We start from the raw sequence: 23771 nt of genomic DNA on the forward strand, positions 1-23771 counted from the left end.
TTGGCCCAACCATGTATATAAGCATCCATCATCGACTCAAATTTTCCAATGTGAGATAAGCTCGCAAGTGGAATTCTCAACAATCTCCCCCTCACTTGTGAGTTTCAATTGCTCCCCCTTGAACGAAAATAATTGCTCAAGTGGGCCTTACCAATGGCGCCTTACGTGTGCTGGATTGCATTCCACATGCCTTTGAACCAATCCTACCTCTCACGTATTGACCCTATTCAGGTCCATCCCCAGCTTAGATGATCCTTATTGGTCTCAGCCACACACTTGGTCCTTCAACTGTTAGCACGTCAAGAGAATCAGTTTCATGTCTCGACTTTTATGATGACGCTCATCCAAAGTTACGAACCGTCGGCTCTGATACCATTTGTTAGGATCAGAGGAGCCCATGGGTGGGTTTGATATACATAGGTGAACACCAACTCGACCCAAAGGCTTAAGTTTTTGATTAAAAATCACATCTCTTGTAGAGACCTAAAGAATTATAGTAGTTAAATAATAAAAGAAAGGAGCAAAAAGGATTTTTCAAAAAGGGGTTTCAGCAGGATCTCGTCAACGAGGGCAGAGTGCTCGTCGACGAGCAGGCCTCTTGGACTCGTCGACGAGAACGAGGATGCATGTCTCGTCGACGAGATATTATTGAGAGGTCTGATTTCAGGGATTGAAACTCGTCGACGAGGAATAAGTGTTCATCGACGAGTCCCTTCGACGAGGTGACATGGCTCATCAACGAGGCCACATGGCAAGTCACCTATAAATATGCAAAATGACGATTTTTGACAAAATTTCAGTCTCCTTTTTCCTTTCTCTCTCTAGGTTTCGATTTCTCTGCCTTCTCTCTACGTTTTCAGTTCTAATTCTCCCCGGTTCGACGATTAGAAGCCGCCACGGTGATCCTGTGGAGATTCTCTACAACTTGGCCAGAGCAGAAATTCGATTTGGGAAGTTTGGGAACCATCCCAAAACCAAGGTAAGTTGATTATTTGGGCATTTTCAGTATTACCAAGCTTATCTGAGTTTAGATTCTATGTTGTATGGGAATATACTGGTGTTTTGTGGAGTAAAACTGGGGTATTGTGTTTTCAGGATTAGGGTGTTTTTGGGACCCTATAGATATAGGTTGAGGACCCCAGCACGTATATTTCTAGGAACTCAGGTAAATTATAGTTTAGAAATGCTAAATATGTGGAGTTGGGGAAAATATGAATGTGATAATTATTCTGGTAAATTCAATTGTGTGACTGGGAATTATATGGGTGTTGTTTCAGGGAGTTGAAAATTATGGATGCCGCATGTGTGAAATTATGAGTAGTAGTTAGAGCTAGATAGTCAGGTAAGGGGAATACATGTTATACCAGCCTTATTAGACGTTTTATCAGTATGATATAGTATTTGATCAAAGCATGAAAATTATACAGTTTTACAGAATATATGTATAGAGTTTTATTGAATTGTGTGGCTTGAGAAATACTAGAATATTGTAGAATATGTTATATAGTTTTACAAAAGCATGATTATATAGCCTACAAAATTATGGAACATAGATTAAACAATTTTATAGAAATAGAACTATGACTATACAAAATTTTATAGAAATACAATTTATATGATATACGATATTTTACAGAATCATGCTTATACAGTATTTTATAGAATTATGAATACGTAGTATATTCCAGAACAAGATTGTACAACATTTTACAGATTTGATTATGCAGCATTTTATTACCATGATATACAAAGTATAGATCCATGATTAAACAGAATTTTATAGAATCATGATATACAGAATATAGAACCATGATTATGCAAAATTTTATAGAATCATGATTTACAGAATATAAAATCATGATATACAGACATACAGATTATACAGAATATAGAGTCATGACATGCAGAATACAAAATTACAGTTATAGCATTACAGAATATATAGATATACAGATATACAGTTATTACAATGTCATGGCTATACAGTTTATACAAAATCATGGTTATACAGAAATACAGAATCACGGTAAAACAACTAGATTTATATAGAAATATTATTATACAGTATTAGACCCCAATGGAATACACTGTTTATAGGGCACGGTACCGTTGCGATACAGTATAGACAGTGCAACCATACGTCTCAAATAGAGTATGGTACAGTCGATTGTGTCCTCAGGTAGAGTTGTGAGCTCCCTAGCATCCGGACTAGGTGGAGCGGGCCTTTCGTGCTATAGGCATCTAGATATACATACAGTTAAGCTAGCACTAGAGGGCCAACCAGTGTTTAGCCCCTCCTTCGGGCTGCACAACCCAGTCATGAGGGGGTAGGTCATGACATATAGCCATCCAAGGGGAAATTTACAAATATATAGTTATGTATAGTACACATAGAAAACAGAGATTACGTATTATAGATAGAAGTAATTTTGAATAGATAACTCAGAAATTTTCATACACTATATGATATAAGCATGTGTTACTATACAAATGTTTTCTTGATGTATATAGTATAAAGTATTAATTAAATGATATGTTGCCAACTAACTCATATGCCATACACTGGTGATAACATGTTTCTTCTTACTGAGAGGTATCTCACCCCAAAATTATTAAACATTTCAGATAATCCAGAGAGACAAGCAGGGCAGGCTTAGAGGTAGAATTGGTGTAGAGTCGGCGTAGTTTTTGGGGTGAGTTTTGGGCTGGTCTGTGGAGCCCACAGTGTTTTGGGACTTTTTGGGAAATGTTTTGTATATGTGTGTATGTGTACAACTAGGTATATGGTACTCTGGTGTTGTACTTTGGTATTTGTTGGATATGTATGTACTTCTGCTGCTTAGATGTTATATGAAATGCACAGGATACCACGGTCCCACTTTGGGCCGTGATGATGTCAGCTATGATCATGCAAGGTATAAGAATTATATATATAATGGATGGAAATTTCATGTCGTTACATCTCTTCTTCTGATCACCTTCTTGTTTTCATCGTCCCAAATGCGATACTCATACTCATCTTCACCGTAACCGATGAAGGTGCATTTCCTAGACTTTGGATCAAGCTTGTTTCTGACATGATCATTAACATGCACATATGCTACATAACCAAAAACATTCCAATGTGAAAGTCTCACCTCTTTTCTGCTCTATACCTCTTCTGGTAGTCTGTGGTCCAAGGGTACTGATGGACTCCTATTAATTATGCTGTTGTGTTTACTGCTTCTGCCCAGAACTCCTTTAGGAAACCTGACTGCATACACATGCTTTTGGATTTTTAAGTCAATAATATGTTCATCCGCTCAGTTATGCCGTTGTGCTGAGGCATACCTAGCACAGTTCTTTCCATCCTGATACCATGCTCATAGCAGAATTTCTTGAACTCGGTGTCTTCATACTCACCACCATTATCAGTTTTCAGCTTATTAATTTTCAAACCAGTTTCATTTTCAACCATTGCTTTCCAAATCTTGAAAGCATCAAAGACATCAGATTTGTATTTCAGAAAGTAAACCCATACCTTCCTAGAATGATTGTCAAAAAAATGTCACAAAGTAATTCCTTCCACATATAGATGAGATGGTCATCGGTTCCTATACATCTGAGTGGACTAGTTCAAGTTTATCCTTCTTTGGGGTACTGGTGTATATCTAGAAACTGACTCTCTTCTGTTTCCCAAGTATGCAATCCTCACACATAGTAATCTTTACTGACTGTAGAACACTTAACTTTCCCTTTGAGTGTATCACCCTGAGTCCCTTTTCACTCATGTGACCAAGTCATTGATGCCAAATGTTGCTATCGTCATTTCCTGTAGCAACTGAAATAGACATACAAGCATTAGAAGTCATATAAAGTGTTCCACTTTTCTTACCTCGTGCAATTGTCAGTGTAATCTGGAACACATAAGGTGCTAGTGGTAAGGCCCACTTAAGCAATTGTTGGGGAATTGGGCTTACTCCCATAAGAGGGATGGTTTTCATTCAAGGGGGAGCAGTTGAAACTCACAAGTGAGAGGGCTTGAAAGGACTAGAGGAGCCCATGGGTGGGCTTGATACACATGGGTGAACACCAACTTGACCCAAAAGCTTAAGCCTATTAGGTCTTGGGCCCAACCATGTATATAAGCACCCATCATCCACTTAAATTTTTCAAAGTGGGACAAGCTCACAAGTGGAATTCTCAACAATCTCCCCATCACATGCGAGTTTCAACTGCTCCCCCTTGAACGGAAACCGTCCCCCTTATGGCAGAGAGCCCAATTCCCCAATAGTTGCTCAAGTGCGCCTTACCACTGGTGCCTTACATGCATCTGATTGCATGCTACATGCCTTCGAACCAATCTTACCTCTCACGTCTTGACCCTATTCGGATCCATACCCAGCCTAGATGATCCTTATTAGCCTCGACCACACACCTGGTCCTCCAACTATTAGCACGTTAGGAGAATTAGCTTCACATCTCGAATTTTATGATGTCGCTCACCTAGAGTTATGAACCGTTGGCTCTGATACCACTTGTTAGGACCAGAGGAGCCCATGGGTGGGCTTGATACACATGGGTGAATACCAACTTGACCCAAAAGCTTAAGCCTTTAGGTCAAGTTGGTGTTCACTTATGTGTATGAAGCCCACCCATGGGCTCCTTTGGTCCTAACAAGTGGTATCAGAGCCGACGGTTTGGTTTGTAACTCTAGGTGAGTGACATCGTAAAAAAAAAAAAGTCGAGGCATGCTTGTTAGGACCAGAGGAGCCCATAGGTGGGCTTGATACATATGGGTGAACACCAACTTGACCCAAAAGCTTAATCCTATTGGGTCTTGGACCCAATTATGTATATAAGCACCCATTATCCACTCAAATTTTCCAATATGGTAAGAGCTCACAAGTGGAATTCTCAACAATCTCCCCCTTACTTATGAGTTTCAACTGCTCCCCCTTGAACGGAAATCATCCCCCTTATTAGAGTAAGCCCAATTCCCCAATAGTTGCTCAAATGGGCCTTACCACTGGCACCTTACATGCGTCAAATTGCATTCCACATGCCTTCGAACCAATCCTACCTCTCACTTCTTGACCCTATTCGAAATCCATCCCTAGCTTAGATGAACCTTATTGGCCTCAGCCACACACTTGGTCCTCCAACTGTTAGCACATCAGGAGAATTAGTTTCACGTCTCGACTTTTATGATGTCGCTCACTCAGAGTTATGAACCGTCGGCTCTAAATTGGGTCAAGTTGGTGTTCACCCATGTGTATCAAGCCCACCCATGGGCTCTTTTGGTCCTAACAAAATCTGATATAGAAAAATTAAAAGAGATACAAATTATCTTTAAACTAGATTTAAGAGCTTTATTTCTTGAAGGAAAATAATGTGTTGAATTAACTAGAGCATTATAAAGGGAAGAAGAGGCTATTCTTTAAGTTCTGATGGAATAAAAAAGTTATGAGGAACTAATATTTGGTCATAATTTTGGAAAATTAAACCAAATGAACAAAATGATAAATTATTTTGGAAAAAATTCTTAGCTATAAAAAATTGAATTAAGGGATTCTACAGTTATTTAGCCTCTGTTAAGTTTTTGATTAGATTAGTTAATAAAAAAAATAAAAGACTTTCTTAAAAGAAAGTAAAATCTAATCTAAGAAGGGTAAGATGGTCTAATTAAATTTCTCGATATTGAAATAAAATTATGCACATTAAATCTTTTAAAAATATTGTTGTAGACTATCTTTGAAGAGTAGATAATAAAACAATAAGAGACTTTCTTAAAAGAAAGTAAAAGCTAATCTAAGAAGGGTAAGATGATCTAATTGAATTTCTCGATATTGAAATGAAATTATGTGCATTAAATCTTTTAAGAATGTTGTTGTAGACTATCTTTGCAAACATCATGAAGATGAAAATGATGACTAGCTAAGTCTTTAATTTTTATGCGGAAATTATTTCATGGCAGGAAAAAATGCTTTGATCATGAGAAAGTAAGCAACTCAAAAGGAAAAGAAAATCAAATGAACTATATTGATCAGCCTAAAGTTTTGAATTTTTACAATCCTGAAACAACATGAATCTTTATAAGCCCCTCAATGAAATATAAAAAAACCATGTTCTTGAGAGAAAAAAAAAAACTGATTTTAGAAGATTTCGTTTCATATGATTAATGAGCTAAATAAACTTGATATCTGATACACATCAAAACATCCTCACTAAAAAGGGTGAAACTGTGTCGAAAGCGCCATTAAACTTCCTTACAAAATCGACAGGAAAATTTTAATATATGCACATTGATGAGAAGGATGGTTACAAAACAATATTTGAAACCTCCAAAAAAATGCCCATAAAACCTCTGTAACTCCCACAAGCACAATAATGCTCATCAATGCCGAATTGATGGAGTGTCAACCTCCACCACTATAAAAAGGGGACTTGGAGAAATGGTAAGCATCTCATTCATATCCATTTCTTTCTAGTGTTGCAATTGATAGTCTATCATTAGTTTCTTACTTAGGCACTAGAATGATCACCCGAGTACACCCAAGGTCCTTAAGTCATTCTTGCCTTATCTCTTTCAAGTGGTCATGATCAAGGAGCGATTCCCAAAGATCATTCGATTTTCAGGCAGCAACAGTTGGCACTATCTGTGGGAATTCTTTTAAGAGGTTTTTCCGATCCTTTATCATGGCTATATTGCAGATATCTAGTTGCTATGTAGATATCCCATAAATACAGTTTGATTTATGTGATCACCAAGCTTGGGTTACTATTCATTTATAACTTGGAGAGTGCAACTGCAGTATGCAAGAATAGAATTAGTTCGAATCCAATATTTTTGATAGTGGAAGCTTCATCTGTTGGAGGTTTCTATGACATGCGAGGCCAGGTTTTTCTTGCGACTATAAATGAGGCAACAATTGTGCCCTTGGTCAATGGCCAATTGAACAATCTGGAGCTTATTGTCAATCTTGCCAAAAGAGGAAATCTACCTGGTGTTAAAAATTTGGTAACTTTACAACTAATTTATGTTTATATAAATATGTACATAGACATATTTATATATGTGAAAAATCTACATATAATGGGGATTTTTTTAAAGAGATGATTAAAATGAACTGATTTAATATTTAGAACTATAAATGCCAAAACTTATGGTAATGGGGACTGAATTCATTTTTTAGAGGACCATTGCATGGGCGCTTTGTCCCTTGCGTATCCTCCCCTTTTTTTAGTCACCAAACCTTCATGAGACCCATATTTTTGTTTTCCTCTTTTTGTAAGATGATGGGCATTCTTGGGGTTTTCATTTTGGGAGAAACCTTAATTTTGAGAGTGAGATTAATGGGTTGGTGCTTTGGGCAATTTGCTTGATCATTTCCATGTCCTTTAAGGGAGTGATAAAGAGTTTCGAACTTAAATTCTTGATCATTTCCTGATGATTGATTGGAGGCAAAAGATCCTTAGAACATACAAGAAGAAAGTGGAATAAATGTATAACTTGTTTGAGTTGAGGAGCTGTATTAATTGAAAAGAATGGGAAAAAAATAAAAATTTTGATTTTTCAAGACCACCTAATGGCAACAGTGCAGGAAAGAGGAGAGGGAATCTTCCCTCTCAAGAATCCCATTTTATTTCTATTCATAGGTGAAAAGAATTATATGGAAATAAATTTTGTAATTTTAGAACCTTAAAGTACCCAAAATACAAGTGTATGTGATACACAAACAAGGGTAAAACGGCTTACTTTGCTAGTTTCGTTTCTTTACTATTTATTTGTCCAAAGTATATTTTGTTTAAGTCCTCGTATTTCTTTATTTGCTATCCAAATGTTGTCTTCTTAACTTCCATCCTATCATTAGCAACTTGTGTCTACATAAGTGTTAGTTGTTGTTGTAGTTTGTCTGTACAAAAATAGAAGATAAAACAAAGGAAAAAAGGGGCGTACTCGAGTGTTAAAGACTTCTGTTAGAGACAAGGAAAAATGAATGGGAGAAGGCTCTTTATAAAATAAAGTTGGCATGAAAATGAACCTTTGGCGCGAATCCCATAATGGCGCGAATCCTAGAGAGGTTTAAATCCCAAAAAGGTGTGAATCTCAAGGAGGTACAAATCCCAGAGAGGTGTGAATCCTGAAGAATCGACTAAACTGATAAGCACAGCTCATGAAACCTGAAAAATTGACCCAAGTGATGAGCATAACTTATGAGCCCTGAAGAATTGGTTCAATCGATAAGTACAACTCATAAGGCCTGAAGAACTTGTCCAATTGATGAGCATAGCTCATGAGACTTGAAAAATTGGTCCAACTGATGAGCACAGTTTTTGAGGCATGAAGAACTGACACAATTGATGAGTACAACTCATTAGGCCTAGAGAATTGGCCTAACTGATGAGCACAGCTCATGAGGCTTGTAGAGTTTGCTCAATTGATGAGCACAACTCATGAGGCCTAATGAATTAGCCCAATTGATGAGCACAATTCATTAGGTTTGAAGAATTAGGCCAACTGATGAGCACAACTCATGAGGCCTGAAGAACTGGCCCAACTTATAAGCACAACTTATGAGGCCTGAAGAATTGACCCAACTGATTAACACAACTTATGAGGCCTAGAGAATTGGCCGAATTGATGAGCACATCTCATGAGGCCTGAAGAATTGGCCCAATTGATGAGCATAGCTCATTAGGCCTGAAGATTTGGCACAACTGATGAGCACAACTCATGATACTTGAAGGAAAAGTTGCTTTGATTGTTGAAAGACAACGAAAATTCAACTAAACAACTGTTTGAATTGTTGAAAGAAAGAAAATCCAACGAAAAGTTGTTCGGATTATGCAGCATAGTCCAAATGAGCCATTAACGGCTTGGGTTGTACCAATCACCCATTTAGAAAATTCGCTCAAATGAGCCGATAGCTGTACACAGTAGGTCGAAACACAAATCAGCAGGACGTAAATGGCTCGAATAAGCCAAGTCATGCAAACGACTCATATGAGCTGACCACTACTCAGATGAGCCATTAACGGTTCGGACATGCAATAATGTTCGATAGAAGCCAATGGCGGCTCAGACATGGTAAAGGCTACAGATTTAGTTGAAGGATGCAGCTTGAGCACACAACTAGACATGCCAAAATGACTCAGACAAGCTTAAAACAGCTTGGATTAAAAAAAAAAAGAAAAGGGAAGGCTCGACAGTTTCTAAGGCATTCGAACTTTGAAAACAAGTTTCAAAAATTCGAAACTAGAAGGGGGGCAACTGATACACATCAAAATATCCTCATTAAAAGTGGGGAACAGTTTCGAAAGCATCATTAAACCTCCTTACAAAACTAATGAGAAAACTTTAATATACGTACATTGATGAGAGGTCTTGGCCTAACAAGGCTTAATCTCGTTTTGATGATAACAAATTAAGGTTACTTAACATGGTTGTTTGAGTTAAGTTGCAGGGCTTAAGTGTTTTTTATAAAATCAAGTGGATATGCTTGAAGAGCTTGAATGAAAATCACACTTAAAGCAATGAGCCATGATGAACATGAAGTTTCAAGTCACGAAGGATATGAAAATTATTAAAGATTCACTTAAAGCTCAGAAGAATGTCAGAAGCTTCATCACATGAAGACTTAGGAACTTAGATAGATTTATCGTGTGAAAGTCTCATGTAAGTACTTCAAATTTCAATATTGATGATTAAAGATCCTAGGATATATCATGGACTTGGAGACCTATTGCACATGGAAAATATTTTCTTAAAGTTCAAATTAAGTTTTCCAAAGTATAAATTTAACTTTGGAACCAAAGCATTGAAAAACAAAGTGTTGTTGAAAGGTTAGGCGACTGACTTTGAAAATATGCAAACAGAATAGGCACAGGCAACTGACCTATCAAGACCAGTTGATTGACCCCATTCTGACGTTTAGAATGCGCTATTTTTAAAAGAGCACAGGTGACTGGCCCTTCGAGTTTAGTAGACTAATGCGTATGTTTGAACGATTAGCAACGCTAATCTTGTTTCCAAAAACTTGCATGATTGGTTTCCAAATTTAGAGAAAAATTGAAAGAAACTTTTTGAAACCCTAGTGCACTATTTAAACTTAATATTCTCACACATTAGGATAAGAAGAGAGAACGACACAACACACATTCTTTCAAAACTCTTTGGTTATACTGCTGAAATTATTTTCTAAAGTGGCTACTGTGTTCTTGCTGCAAACTCATGAAATTCTGATTTGATCTTTCAAAACTCACACTCTTTAATTAGATTTTTGGTGATATATTTTTGAGCTTCAACTTTTATATTGTTGTATTTGAAGTATTGTGATTCTAACATGTACTAATCTGCTCTATTTAGGAGTATTCCTTTGTACAAGCAATATTGCTTTGTTTATGTTGTTTTTTACAATTTAGGGATTTTGAATCATTGCCTAGCGAGAGGGTTGTTCTCGTTAGAGAGGCGAACTCCACCTTGAACAGAGAGAGGTTTTACTTCACCTGGTAATGAAGTTAGAAAGGAAATTCTCACAACGGGTTGCTTGAAGCAATGATGTAGGCTACGACCGAACCTTATAAAAAATACGATGTTCAACGTTTCTTTCCTTAAACTCTTTAATTTCAGCAAGATACAACCTCATGCATGATATTATAGCATTTGAGAACTTGCTGAATATTTAATGACGTGCTGAAAAGAAGAATCTTGTTGAATATTGTGAACTTGCTGAACATAGTTTTTGCTCGTAATTGAATATATTTTAGTTGCATGATTAAGTTGTTGACTTGAAAATTCAGACAAGCTTACAACTCTGAATTCATGAGTAAATAATTGGAGGTAAGCTAGTAGTAATTGATTTTCATATTAAAGCTAAAGTACTGAAATAAAACAAGTGGTTTTACAAATATTGTTTTTGAAGGAAAACATTATCCATTGCTGAAAATCTGATCTTGATATTGATTTATATTATTAAAGCATAAGCTAAATCACTAAATTTGTTTTTCCTTGAATACATCATTGAAATTTGCTGAAAATCAAACTCTACCAAATTGATTAACTGAATCTCTCGAAGTTTGATTTTGTATTATAAATTTGGATTTCATATACAAATTCATATTCATATCTAGGATCCTGATTGGTATAATACGGTCGTTGCATAGATATATTGTACGGTTGCTGCATAGATATATTGTGTATGTAGTTGTTGAAGTTTAAAATAATCAAGGGTTAAAGTAAATAGAAATTCCGCGAATAAATTTTAAATAACCAAATTCACCCCTCTCTTGCGAATACATCTTAATTTCAAGAGGGATGGTTACAAAACTATATTTAAAGCCTCCATAAAAATGCCCATAAAACCTTTGTAACTCCCACAAGCACTATAATGTTTATCAATGCCAAATTGATGGAGGGTCAACCTCCACCTCTATAAATAGGGGACTTGGAGAAAAGGTAAACATTTATTCATATCCATTTCTTTCTACTATTGTAATTCATAGCCTCTCATTAATCCCTTACTTAGGCATCAGAGTGATCCCCTGGAGTACATCTCAGGTCCTCCAATTTATTCTTGTTTTATCTTTTTTAAGTGGTCGTGATCAAGGAGCGATTCCCGAATATCATTTGATTTTCAGGCAACAACAATGTCAATATTACTGAATTTGAAAAATTCTACAAGAATTATGATCACAAAAATATGTATTTGAAATAGGGGAAATCTTAAGAAAATCTCAAAAATCAAGAAATTAAGGGAAATTTTAGAGATTAGTGTTGACAACACAAATCTTAAAAAGGGTTAAAAGAACAACACTTTTTTAGAAAGCTAAAAAAATACTCCCTAGAGAAATTTTCAGTAAAATTGATATACATTAAACTCATAGAGGATTGAAAAATTCCTTCAATGATTGTTTTATTTATGATTACTTTTGTCATATGAAAAAAAAAAAATTAAGATTGATCTTCAGTTTGACAAATGGAGTATATAAGCTATTCAATAGGGTCTTATAGATGAAATTGTTTTCTATTTCTTTGAACCACTAGCATAAGACTTCCTTATCGTCGTCGAATTTGTCATTTATAAAATGCTCAAAAGCTACAAAAAAAGAAGAAGACAACTTCTAAAATATATAGTTCTCTAGGGTGGAGATCAAGAGAAGTTTTGTTCCAACCATATCAAATTTGGCATCTTCATGCTTATTGGAAAATCCTTTACTTTAAAGGAAATGAAAATCATCATAGTATAGTCAAAACTCAAGAAGAAATGTTTGTTTGGTTGGGGGTCAATTGTATTGATATAGCAAAAAGTGGTTTTTTGATTAGAGAAAAACAAAATTTTGAACAAATATTAATGGATAAAGAAGATTTATTATAAGATTTCCCTCAGAATTAGTGGTCTACAATTTTTATGAAAATGAAAAAGAAGAAGCAAATGTTTACGACAAAAAGTAAGCAAATTAAATGATGTTGAGTACCAATTGAATTTCACTTATCAATAGATGGTAATAATAAGGAACATATTGATAGGATGAATTGTTTCGTTAGTGATGGCTACTGGGAAAATCTAACTCCAACAAGGCATAATTTGAACAACACGATGGAAGAATGACAGGTGACATTAGAAGTGTAGCAGACTAATTAGGAAAACTATAAGATAGAAGAATATGTTTCTTAAAGCAAGAAAAGACATACAATGTGTAATGACCCGGAAAATATTGATATTTAAATATTAAAGAGAAAGAAAAATGGAAACAGGAACAGAAGGAGGCAGTAGACTTCGTCGACGAACATCGCATTTTTGAGTTAATTATAATAATAATTCCAAGGAATTGTCAGGAAATTCATCGACGAATACAGGGTTTCGTTGACGAGAAACTACCGAGCGAAGAATGGGCTGCTTTGAATTTTGTCAACGAATACAGGGTTTCGTCGATGAATTTAATGAAGGACTCATCGATGAGGTCACATGTCTCGTCGACGAATCTGGCAGTATAAAGAGTGGAAAATCGGGATTTTTATCATTTTCAACCCCCCCTCTCTCTCTCTCTCCTCTCTCTATGTCTCTCTCTCACTTCTCTCTTCGTTTTCGGGCCTGTTGTTCGCCGGATCGAAGATCTGAAGCTATCACGACGCTCCTGGCGAAGTTTTTTGCAAGTCTACCGGAGCTGATCGTTGGAAAAGTTGGTTTGGATTTCGTCTCAATCTCAAGATAAGACATTTTATTTAGTATTTGTCTTTCCTTCAGTTGTGAGAAATGTTGTAGGTAAGAAAAGTACTAATATTTTGTTCTGGGGGATTATGTTTTCAAGATGTTGAGTTAGGAACCCTACGAGTATAGAGTCATAATTTTATAGGGGTTTTTCAAAGTTAAGGTAAGGGAAATATGTTATGCCAGGAGTTTTCATAATGCTATTAGAGATTTCATGAACACATATTTATACCGGTTTATTATATAGTATTTACAGAATATGAATGTAAATACTTGTGTGGCCTGAGTAAATTTTCACGTGATGAAGAATTTATACAGCTTTTATAATGTATCATACTATACTGAATGCACAAAGATTATACAGAGAAATCTACATGCATATACAACTTTTAAACAAATAGTTTCATGACACAGATATATATATATATATATATATATACATATACACGTATGCAATCTTACTTAGATCAATATATATATTATAGTTTTATACAGAATAGTATGTACAGTGTTATAGCATGCCATGTTTTCCTATTACCATAACATACAAAGTATATAGACAGAGTATACAGATAGATATACAGAGATAGCATCAAGATGCTACAGATACAGTATACAGAGATTACGGTATTTACAGTACATAAAGATAGCGCTATGAAAATTTTGGGAACATGATGAAAACAGTAAAAGAGTATATATGTATATATGTATATAGTATTAGATCTCTGTGGAAAGATTACAAACAGATACAGTTACAGAGCACGGTACCGTTGCTATATATAGATAGAGTGCAACCACATATTTCAGATAATGTGTGGGTACCATTTAACCATGCTCAGAGTAGATGCAGCTCCCCAGTACGCTGGGTAGAGGGGGCCGGTTAGACGAAGTAGCAGCTAGTCTCGCGCTTAGGAGTGAATGTAGTTTGGCCTGGCAGAGGTAGTGTAAAGTATGATGACTAACTTGGAGAGCCGACCAGGTTAAGTCCCGCCTACAGGCCGCATAACCCTGTCATGAGGGGTCAAATCATGACATATAGAGTTTCAAGGATAAAGCACAGTTATGTATATGTATACCGTTTATAGTATATGATAAGTATGGTATGGTATTATCAGTATGAAAAGTAGAAAATACAGACGATACAATATATTTTAAATTGTGAAAGAAAGATATGCTTTACAGATTATTATTTCATTATAATTCAGTTATTATTTAAAAGTACTCTTAACTTAGTTGTCATACACTAGCAATAACATATTTCCACTTACTGAGCGTCGACTCACCCCATTACTTTAACATTTTTCAGGTGAGCCAGTTAGGCGAGCAGATCAGGCTCGCGGATAGAGAGAGTGTTGATTACCCTAGTTATAGGGTGAGTTTTTGACAGAGTTGTATATATTTTTGGGTAGATGATGTTGAAGGGGTTAGTCTTGTATGACTATAGTGAATATACATTGGATTTTGGTACTGTATAGTATATATATGTGAATGGTTGTATGATTTATATTTCCGCTATTTAGGTATGAATATATATATATATATATATATAAAGAAAAATGGATAGAATTTTGAGGTTGTTACACGATGGATACCTAGGAAGGGCATGGTCAATGACGAAACTTACTTTTTATTTTTCTATTTCATGAGTTAAAAAAAACATGTGAAGGATTCTACTTGAGCAAATGACAATTCTACACCGATCAAAGGATCTTATCCACTTAATCCCCAAAGCCTTATCTCATTCCTTTTCCTTGTCTATATAAGGAGACAATCTTTTGAGGAGAGGCAAAGAAGAAGTGTTCTACCTAATCCTCTTATATTATAACTTTGAGAGTTAAATATTAGTTTCTCAGTGTCAATCTTGTATTTTTTGAGTGTTTAATATCAATATGTTTGTTGTAATTATCATCCTGATTTCTTTGTTGTACTTGTGTGGTTTAAGTGATTGGTATACCTAACTTAGCCTCGTTTAAGAGTGCTTAAAAAATAATTGCTTGTGGCACTTATCACTTAAATAAGTACCTTTACAAAAAAGTGATGTTTGAATTGTATTATAACAAATACTTAATTGTAGAAAGTGTTTTTCTGGGAACTACTTTTTTGATAACTATTTAAGTGAATTTTAAGAAACATTTTAAGATAGTTTTTTGGTTAGTTATAAGTGACAGATAGTTTTTGAATTGTATTATAACAAATACTTATTGTAGAAAGTGTTTTTCTGGGAACCACTTTTTTGAGAACTATTTAAGTGAATTTTAAGAAATAATTTAAGATAGTTTTTTGGTTAGTTATAAGTGGCAAGCGAGGTCAAATTTGTAAATATAAGAAAATTTAGTTGTAATTTTATAATTTAACAATTATAGTAGAAAATAATCATATACTATTTTATTATGTATTATAATATATTAATTATTAATGAACCATAATTCAATTTTGGTCAGAAGAAGAAGAATCATCTATTAATTTAAATTAATATTAAAAATTAAAATATTAATTTAATTAATAATATTATTTTAATATAAATTAATATAACTATCATATCCCATAAATATAAATTAAGAACAAGATTATTGTTAATAAAAAAATAATGGCATATTATTTTTACTTAGTAAAAATATTTAACATTAATTAAAAATAACAGTTAACATAATTATTAATTAAAAATTGACTATATATTATTATCTTATGCATTATTGCCATAATTATTAATACAATATAATTAAATTTTGGAATGAATAAAAAATACCATCTATAAATATAAATTAACGTTAAATAAACCAAAAAATTTAATTTAGTTGTTAATACTATTTTTAACATAATTTAATGTGATTATACACATTAACAACAAGGTTACTGTTATTTTTAATTAATGAATAACAATATTATATCATTTCATTTAATAAAAAACATTTAGATTTTAATTAGAAAATACTATAATTATCATTTAAATTTATAATTATGAAATATTAAAATTTATATTTAAAATATATTTAAATACAACAATGTATTATTTTACTAAGCATTATCTTAATCCAATTATTTAGTTTAAATTCAATTTAAATAACTAAGCCTTAATATTCAATTTATTGAGCTCAACAAATTTTAAATTTATTTACAGCGATTTTAAATTTTTGGCTTCATCTTCATCATGAAGTTGTAAATAAATTTATATTCTGGGACTGAGCTTTCCAGCAACCAACTTTAATATAATATAAATCAGCCGACCAGTAATATTCCTTACCCTGGTCTACGGAGACGTTTGGTCCGCACCCGGCAGTACAAGATGCGGTGTAATAAAGTTTGTCTGAAGCGCAGAAAGAGAAAGGGTAATTTTCTGGAGAGAGAGAGAGATGGAGCAGCGGTTGTCGGAGCTAAGAGAGGCGGTGGAGAAGACGGAGGCAGTGGACGCCCACGCGCACAACATTGTGGCTCTGGATTCCGCCTTCCCCTTCCTCAGTTGCTTCTCCGATGCCAGCGGCGATGCCTTGTCCTCCGTACCCCACACCCTCTCCTTCAAGGTTTCCGATCCTTATCTTCCCATCACCTCTTGCTCTTTAACTTTCAGGTTACCACATTTAGTATTAGCATGTCCAAACTGATTCATGGTGAGGTAGGCGGATCACTTTTTCCCAATTAAAAAATAAAAATTGATTAAGCCCCTTTTTGAGCTTTTAAAAAGCTAACACGATTGGTATTTTTCTAGTCGTTAAGTGTGAAAGTTCCCTACCAAAAGTTCCAAAATTCAATATTACATGTCTTTGATTCTTGCGATTCTGTGTATTATGTGTTCTTCTTAATTTTGTAGTTTCTTCGCATGTGCCTATGTCTATACAATTATTTCTGTTTTTTTTTTTTTCTAAATATTTTACCTTTGCTCAATCTTAAACTGATTGGTAGTGTGTGTGCCTCACTTTTTTAAAATTTATTATTTTAAGTGGATGATGGGGGTTAAAGAAGATAATGGAAGTGAATAAAAGGTTTATTTAAATTTTAAGTTTACTAGAGTTTAAAAGATAATAGAAAGTTAAAAAAGAATTGTTAAAAATTTGAAATGAAAAATAATTTTAAATTTATTTATATGTTCATGATTTTTAAAATTTGTAATTATAAGATAACTTGTAAATTAAGGGCATTTTTGGAAAGATAATTGAAGAAATCACCAAGGCTTCCCTTAACTATCATAGAATTATTTAAAATTTATCTTATTTATTTTTCATTTTTTTTAGTTTTTTGGAATTATAGAAAAAGTTGGCTTATTTTTCAGTTTTTAACATTTGTGTACAAATATTGGGAAACAATAAGGCCCGTTTAGTTTTGGAGAACAGTTTTCAATTTTCATTTTAGTTTTCCAACAAATTACAAAAAAATTCGCTAATTTTTCATTTATACAACATTTGTATGAGATAAATGAAAAAAATAGTTTTGGCGCAATTTTCTTGTGAAAATGGTTTTATTTTTCATTTTTAATTTTTTAAATAATTACAAAAATGTCACCTTGTTTTCCAATTTTTCAAATTTGTATAGAAAAATTGGAAAATATCTTTCTATTATTTTTATAGATTTCCAACTCTTACTTTGAATAAGGGGGCATGGAATTCGGATCTTAGACTTTAATTTGTATGGATTATGTTTATAATTTCTTCTAAATCCACACAAATTCAAATTCAAACCTCAAAATGTATGATTCAAAGTATTTCCTTTTATAAAATTTGGAAAATTGGAAAACAAGTTGCCTTTTTTGTGATTATTTTTAAATCTAAAAATAAAAAATTTAAAACTGTTCTGTACATTTAAACAAACTCTTTATTTTCTAACTTTTTAATACAAATCTTGAAAAATTTAAAATAAACTAAAATTTTTATAATTCTTTGGAAAACTAAAAATTGGAAAATGTGAAATGTTTTCCAAAAAAAAAGAGCCAAATTTCTGGCATTATTCACTTATGAAAATAGTTTGATTACTAGTTTTTCAAATAATTACGAAAATGTTACCTTCTTTTTGAATTTATATAAGATGGTTGGAAAGCACATTTTTTTTCTTTTTAAATTGTTTTTTAGATTTTTGATTTCTTGTAGAATTTTTGAGAAATTGCAAAATAAGCTGTCACTTTTGTCCTCAAACTTATACCTGACTGGAGGCTTAACATTCCTCCTTTCTCTGCTGATGGTTAGCCCTGTAGGCTCATGTCTATTACCTGTCTGAGAAATTTCCTGAGGAACTGTAGCCTGTTTCACTGTATCATGTGCAACAGAATCAACAACAGTAGTCTAAGTATTACCCATACCTGAATTTTGAATACTGTCCAGCTCCACCTGAATAGGGTCTCCCACTGAATCAGACTCCACCTTCTTATCAGCATTCTCCTTCAACATGGCTTCCTCATCGAAGATGACATCCCTGCTAATGACCACCCTCCGTGCCATAGGGTCCCACAACCGGTATCCCTTCACTCCTTCTTGGAAACCAAGAAATACGCACGGTTTGGACTTAGAGTCCGACTTTGATCTTTCCTATTCCTGCACATGCACATACGATGGACAACCAAATATTCTTAACATAGAGTAATCTACTGGCTTACCTGTCCATAGCTCCTCAGGAATCTTTGTGTCAATAGCTGCAGAAGGAGACTTGTTTACTAGGTAGCATGCCATACTCACTGCTATTCTACCCAGAATGACTTAGGCAGATTAGCCTGAATCCTTATACATCTTGCCCTCTCTAGTAATGTTCTACTGTGGCCCATGTGGAACTGTATAGTGCCTGGTGATCCCCTCTTCCTTACAGAAGCCAATTAACTGGCTGTTTTTGTACTCCAGTCCATTGTCAGATCTTAGAAACTTCACCTGTTTCCCTGTTTGTTTCTCTACCTGAGTTTTCCATTCCCTGAACTTACTGAATACCTTACTCCTGTGCTTCAGAAAATACACCCAGACTTTCCTAGAAAAGTCATCAATAAATGAGACAAAATAAATAGCACCACTGTGAGACTGTACCTATACTGGAACCCATACATTTGAATGAATGTACTCCAGCACCTCCTTGCTCGTATGCTTTCCTGTTTTGAAACTCACCCTGCGCTGTTTACCAAACAAACAGTATTTACAAAACTTAAGCTTACAACAAGAACTACCTCCTAGTAAGTTTCGCCTGTGTAGCTCCTGCAAACCGTGCTCACTCATGTGACCCAACCTCATATGCCATTGAGTAGTATCATCTGTATTTGAATCTGAAGAGGTACTAGCTGCAGCTCCACCTGTCACTATGCTACACACCAGAGTGTACAAATTGTTCCTCAGATGACCCTTCATTACTGCCAGTGTACCTCTAGCCACTTTCAACACACAATCTCTAGCTGAAAAAGAGAAACCATTACTGTCCAAAGAGCTCAAGGAAATTAGACTCTTTTTCCGATATGGAACATGCCTCATATCCCTGATGGTTCTAACCACACCATCAAACATCCTGATTCTGACCGTTTTAATACCAAGAATACCAAAGGAAGCATCATTACCCATCAACACCGTCCCTCCAGAGATTGGTTCATGGGAGTCAAATCAGTCCCTGTATGGACACATATGATATGAGCACGCCGAATCCAAAGTCCAAGTATCGGCTAAGTAACTGGAATCTGTAATAACAGTCAAAAGATCCCCATCAAAAATTGATGAACTGCTCTCCACTACAGTAGCCTTCTCAGTCTTCTTGTTCTTTTCGTCTAAATCTCTTTTCCTCCTTAGATAGTCCTTCTTCATATGCCCTTCTTTCCCGCAATAAAAACAACCACTCCTCCAGTTCCCATTCTTACCCCTGGACTTGGATCGAGATTTCCCTCGATTCCAATTACCCCTGCTAGAACTCCTGCCCCGCTATTGGCTAGACTCACCCTTAGCCACCAACCCTTCTCTATGTCTTGGATAATCTGATTTGTGAAAATTCTCACTCTCCAGAATGACAGTAGTCACCTCATCAACTGTAAGAGTCTCCTTAACTAGCAGTAGTGTGGTTTTCAGAGTATCAAGTGAATTGGGAAGTGAATACAACAGAATCAGTGCTTTTTCTTCCTCAATTTTTACCTCAATACTCAGCAACTGCGTGATTATCTTATTAAAATAATTGAGGTGGTCTTTGACTTCTGTGCCCTCAGCCATCCTCAACTGATACAACCGTTTCTTCAAATACAATCTATTAACTAAGGACTTGGACATATAAATATTCTCCAATTTTTTCCAAAGTTCAATTGGTGATGTTTCATTCAACACACTGTATTTAATTTCTAGAGCTAAACTTAAGCAAATGGTACTTCTCGCTTTCATTTCCAGCTCCTCCCATTGATCATCTGACATGGTCTCTGGCTTATTGTCTTTCCCATACAGTACCTTAATCAGTCCCTGTTGGACCAACACATCCTTCATAGTGCTCTGCCACAAACTGAAATTATTTTTTCCATTAAAGGGCTCCACCTCGAACTTGGCCCTCAAAGTACTCGCAATTAAAAAATATATATTTTTTTCTTTCTCCCTTTTTTTTCTCTCTCCTCTAACGTCAGCACTTGTTAGGATGACGTCAGCGTGACGTTAGTGCTCCACGGGGAGGATCCGCGCCTCGACCCCGACCTGTTCTGCTCGACCCGAATCCCTGATCCACTGCACGTGCCACCCGCACGTGTTCTAGCCGACCCAGATGTTGACCTGCGCCTTGACCTGGCGGGTTCCACTTGGATCCGCCCCGCAACCCAGCCTCTTGACCTGCGTGTCAACCTGTTGCTTTCCGTACCTGACCCGATTCTGAATCCGGGTCTGTCACCCAATTTTGGCACTGTTCATCATGTTCTTCATCTGCGAAAAATTTTTTTTTTCTTCTGATTGTTTTTTCACACCTTCTATAGAAAAAATGATCCTCCTTCAATTGAAAAAATTTCGGAATAATTTTTCGGCACTTGATCTAAATCTGCGTACCTCAATCCGACTTGAACGAACCGCTTTGATCTTGAGCACTCCCACGGAAAAACTATCCCAAAATTTTCTTTCAATCTGATATGATCTATCATATTTGCACCCAATTGAAATCGTGCTCTGATACCACTTGTTGACGCACAACGATTTTAATCTTCCGATCAACAAAATAAATAGCACAAAGAACATTCATAGAAAAAATGTAGACAAGAGATTTTACGTGGTTCGGCAAGATTGCCTATGTCCACGGAGCGTGCACCTAGAGAAAAATCCACTATGAAACGATGACATTACAACATTTGATCAGACTCTCCTTGATCCCAGATCCCTTGTACACCTCTTCACCTCAAACCAGTGAAGAAAAAAAATCTTCCTAGAGAGAAAGCCCCCTCTAGCTCTCCTTGCACAAAATGACAAGCAATACATCCTTTTTCCCATGACTTAAAACATATATATGACACAACACAACCGTTGGATTTAGAGACTATCCAATGGTTGTGATAAAAGGCATAATAAATAAATAAATAAAACATATTTTTTAACATGCACAACTTGCCTAATTAGCATCGCTATTAGCAGCAAGGCGAGTGGAATTGCCTGCAGGGAAGAATAAACCACGGGTAGAAGTGCCCTGAACATAGCGTATGATCCTACAAACAACAGCCAAATGAAGATGACGAGGAGTCTGAAGAAACTGGCAAGTCTGCCCTGAACATAGCGTATGATCCTACAAACAATAGCCAAATGAAGATGACGAGGAGTCTGAAGAAACTGGCTGACTTGTTGTACAACAAAAGAAATGTCTGGTCTACTAATGGTGAAATAGACAAGACTACCCACCAACTTTTGGTATAAACTGGGACCAACAAGTAAATCGCCCTCCTCTTTGCGAAGCTTGACATTTAATTCCGTGGGAGTATCAACAGAAGTACCCTTCTGAAGGCCAGCTGTGGCCACCAAGTCACTAGCATACTTATGTTAATTGAGTGAAATACCAGAGAAACTACGATTCACCTCAAGACCAAGAAAATATGTGAGAGACCCAAGATCTTTCATATGAAAGGACTCTGAGAGATGAGTCTTGAGCTGAGCAAGTAAAGCAAAATTGGAACCAATAATCACAATATCATCAACAAAAGCCAAAAGAACAACAGTACCCATGTCTGATTTTCGAAGAAACAATGAAGTGTCATACTTGCTCTGCTTGAATGAAAATTGTAATAAAGTGGTGCAGAAGTTATTAAACCAGGCCCTTAGAGCTTGTTTGAGACCATAAAGAGAGCGACGAAGCATACACACATGTGAAGTCGGAAAGGGAAACAAGCACATGGTGGCTTCATATAAATACACTCTTTAAGATTCCCGTGAAGAAAAGCATTCTTGACAACCATTTGATGTAGTGGCCAATCACTGGAAGCAGCAATAGCCAGAATCGTACGAACAGTAGTCATCTTTGCCACTGGAGCAAAGGTCTCTTCATAATTGACACCATATTCTTGATTATTCCCAAGTGCAACAAGGCGAGCTTTGTAACGATCTTGACTTCCGTCAAATCGGACCTTGACTAAGTAAACCCATTTACAACCCAGAGAAACAATGGTGAGAGGACATGGCTCAATGTCCCAAATGTGATTGGCCTCTAGAGCGAAAATTTCTTCCTTCATAGCTTGTTGCCAACAATCATGCTTGTAAGTGTGTGAGTAGGATGTGGGAATATCTAAATTGGACAATGCAATAGTAAGAGCTGAAACAGAATTGCCAGAACTTGAAGAGGGAAACCCATACCTATCCGGGGGTACAAACACTTGAGAAGAGCGACGTTCCAAAGGCTCTAGAGGTGCTGCAACTCACTAAATCTGGAGCGTGGTAGGATCAGATATCGGATAAGCTATCGGAAGAGATTGTGGGCGGGAGCATCGCCTAAACACAATACTTGGTTTAAAATGAGAATTGACTTGATGAGGATTCAAGAACTGCTCCTCAAAGGAGGGGAGAATCACAGTAGAAGAGGAGGGTACATAGGACACAGGAAAGAAATGTTGAGTTTCAAAGAAAATAACATTCCTAGAAATGCGCGTATGATGTAATGTAGGATCATAGCAAACAAATCCCTTTTGACACACATTATATCCTAAGAATGCACATCGAACAGATTGAGTTGATAGTTTATGTCGCTCATGAGGAGGTAAATGAACAAAACATACACAACCAAAGGTACGTAGGTTATCGTAACTAGGTTGCTTAGCAAATAAGTGAAAATAGGGAGACTCCATGAGCAGGATTTAAGAATGTAAATGATTAATCAAGTAAGTAGCAGTTCTCAAAGCCTCAACCCAGACCAAGGATGGAACAGAGGATGCCAGCAAGTGAGTGCGTACCACGTCTAGGAGATGACAATTTTTCTGCTCAGTTACTCCATTTTGTTGGGGAGTAGCGGGACATGAACGTTGATGAATAATATCTTTAGAAGCCAAAAATGCTGGAAACTCAGTAGACACATATTCACCACTAGAATCTATGCGTAATGTCTTAATAGAAGCAGAAAATTGATTGTCAACATACGCTAAAAACTCAGTGAAAGTACGAACGAAATACCTCAGATTTTTGAGTGAAGAAAGTAGACGCAAGT

General features: G+C 35.6%; 1 protein-coding gene across 1 annotated transcript in view; it reads left to right on the forward strand.

Annotated features, from left to right (window-relative positions):
* Positions 1-16429: 16429 nt before the first annotated feature.
* The window catches only part of LOC131167992 (protein fluG), a 127658-nt gene continuing 120316 nt past the window's right edge, over positions 16430-23771 (forward strand). Inside the window, exon 1 of the mRNA XM_058127115.1 lies at positions 16430-16708. Within this exon, the coding sequence (XP_057983098.1) occupies positions 16541-16708 (168 nt within the window). The 5' untranslated portion in view covers positions 16430-16540. The remainder of the gene's footprint in view (positions 16709-23771) is intronic.

This window comes from Malania oleifera, chromosome 11, assembly GCF_029873635.1.
Source record: "Malania oleifera isolate guangnan ecotype guangnan chromosome 11, ASM2987363v1, whole genome shotgun sequence".
In the NCBI taxonomy this organism is placed as follows: Eukaryota; Viridiplantae; Streptophyta; class Magnoliopsida; order Santalales; family Ximeniaceae; genus Malania; species Malania oleifera.